The sequence below is a fragment of the Sinocyclocheilus anshuiensis genome, unplaced genomic scaffold, assembly GCF_001515605.1.
Source record: "Sinocyclocheilus anshuiensis isolate Anshui unplaced genomic scaffold, SAMN03320099.WGS_v1.1 scaffold355, whole genome shotgun sequence".
Classification (NCBI taxonomy): Eukaryota; Metazoa; Chordata; class Actinopteri; order Cypriniformes; family Cyprinidae; genus Sinocyclocheilus; species Sinocyclocheilus anshuiensis.
In genome coordinates this window covers 1386054-1387693 of record NW_015549571.1, presented here as the reverse complement: position 1 = coordinate 1387693, position 1640 = coordinate 1386054, and the positions used below count along the sequence as shown (strand labels likewise).

The 1640-nt window shown below is 43.9% G+C and overlaps 1 protein-coding gene across 1 annotated transcript in view; it reads right to left on the bottom strand.

Moving 5' to 3' along the window:
- Window positions 1–338: 338 nt before the first annotated feature.
- The window catches only part of LOC107657396 (cytoplasmic dynein 1 intermediate chain 2), a 48831-nt gene continuing 47529 nt past the window's right edge, over window positions 339–1640 (bottom strand). Inside the window, exon 16 of the mRNA XM_016445448.1 lies at window positions 339–620. Within this exon, the coding sequence (XP_016300934.1) occupies window positions 507–620 (114 nt within the window). The 3' untranslated portion in view covers window positions 339–506. The remainder of the gene's footprint in view (window positions 621–1640) is intronic.

The window sequence follows — 1640 nt, the reverse complement described above, 5'->3', positions numbered from 1 at the left end:
CCTTTAAACTTTGTGGTTTACTTCAAAATGTGCTCAAATGTCATAAAAATAATACAAAAAACAGCTTCACTTTCTTTATGCAAAAATCATTGTTTCCTTTTTTTGATTTTTGGGGATCCAAGGTTTAATACTTCATATTTGGCTGTGCATAATAAGCTGAGAGTTTAGCACGCTCAGAGATACCTGGATAGAAACAGAAACATTCATTATGGGTTTGTTTTTTGCATGCAAGTGTTAAGGCTTCTGGGTCATGGGCCTCGCACTATGAATCACACCTACGGTCAATGTTTCGTATTTTTACTCCAAACAAAAGGCAGAATCAAAGGTTTGCACACGTGTTAAGGCTTCTGGGTCATGGGCCTCGCACTATGAATCGCACCTACGGTCAATGTTTCGTATTTTTACTCCAAACAAAAGGCAGAATCAAAGGTTTGCACACAGAAATCATTTCATTTCCAAAGACAGACGTGATAACAGCTTTCTGAGATCTGCTGGTCTGATGACGATCAAGCGGCGAGGCGTTGAGCGGCCAGTTCCTCGGCATCGTCGCGGTTCTCGTGGATCTCCGCCAGCGTCCGCACGAAGCGGGTCCATTCGTCGCTCCGCGGGACTGAGATTTGCTTTGGTGGAACAGAGAGAGAGAAACATTATAGGGAGCGTTTTGTAAAGAGGTGTAAGTCTGTTGTGGCCACACAGCGGACGATCAAACTACTCTGAGACTGTCAGAGTGAACTGACCCCTGCCTAACAATCGTCCATCTCCTTCTTCTACTCTATCTGCTGAGTGACAGAGGCCCTCTGTGGCCCCTCTCTGACAGACATGTAATTGTAGTGTGTCATCTCTTTAGAGGCTCGGAGTAGGCTTTTTACACGACTGTCTCGGTGACAGAACAGGAGCGAGGGAGAAAGGTGTTACGGTGTAGTGGGTCTGTGATGTGTCTTAAAGGGATAGTTCACCCAAAAATGAAAATTCTGTTATTAGTTACGCACCCTCGTGTCGTTCCAAACCCGTAAGACATCCGTTCATCTTTGGAACACAAATTAAGATATTTTTGATGGAATCTGAGAGCTCTCTGACCCTCCCATACACAGCAAGGATCCTTACACGATCAACGCACAGAAACGTAGTAAGGACATAAGCTACGAGAATACTTTTTGTGCACAAAGAAAACAAAAATAACGACTTTATTCAAAAATTTGTCTCCTTTGCGTCACCCTATAGCACCGTTTTGGAGAGCATCACATGCGTAAACAACGCATGTACGCGGATACGTTGTTTACATTCAGATCAAAGCGTAAACGTATCTGCGTACGGTGTTGCTGACACAGAACAGCACACGCCGTTTACGTTCAGTGGATACTCTCCAAAATGGCGTTACAGGGTGATGCGAAGGAGACGAATTGTTGAATAAAGTCGTTATTTTTGTTTTCTTTGCGCACAAAAAGTATTCTCGCCACTTCGTAATATTACGGTTGAACCCCTGATGTCACATGGGCTATTTTACCGATGTCCTTGCTACGTTTCTGAGCCTTGATCGTGGTAGTATCCTTGCTGTCTATGGGAGGGTCAGAGAGCTCTCGGGATGCATCAAAAATATCTTAATTTGTGTTCCGAAGATGAACAAAGGTCTTATCGGTTTG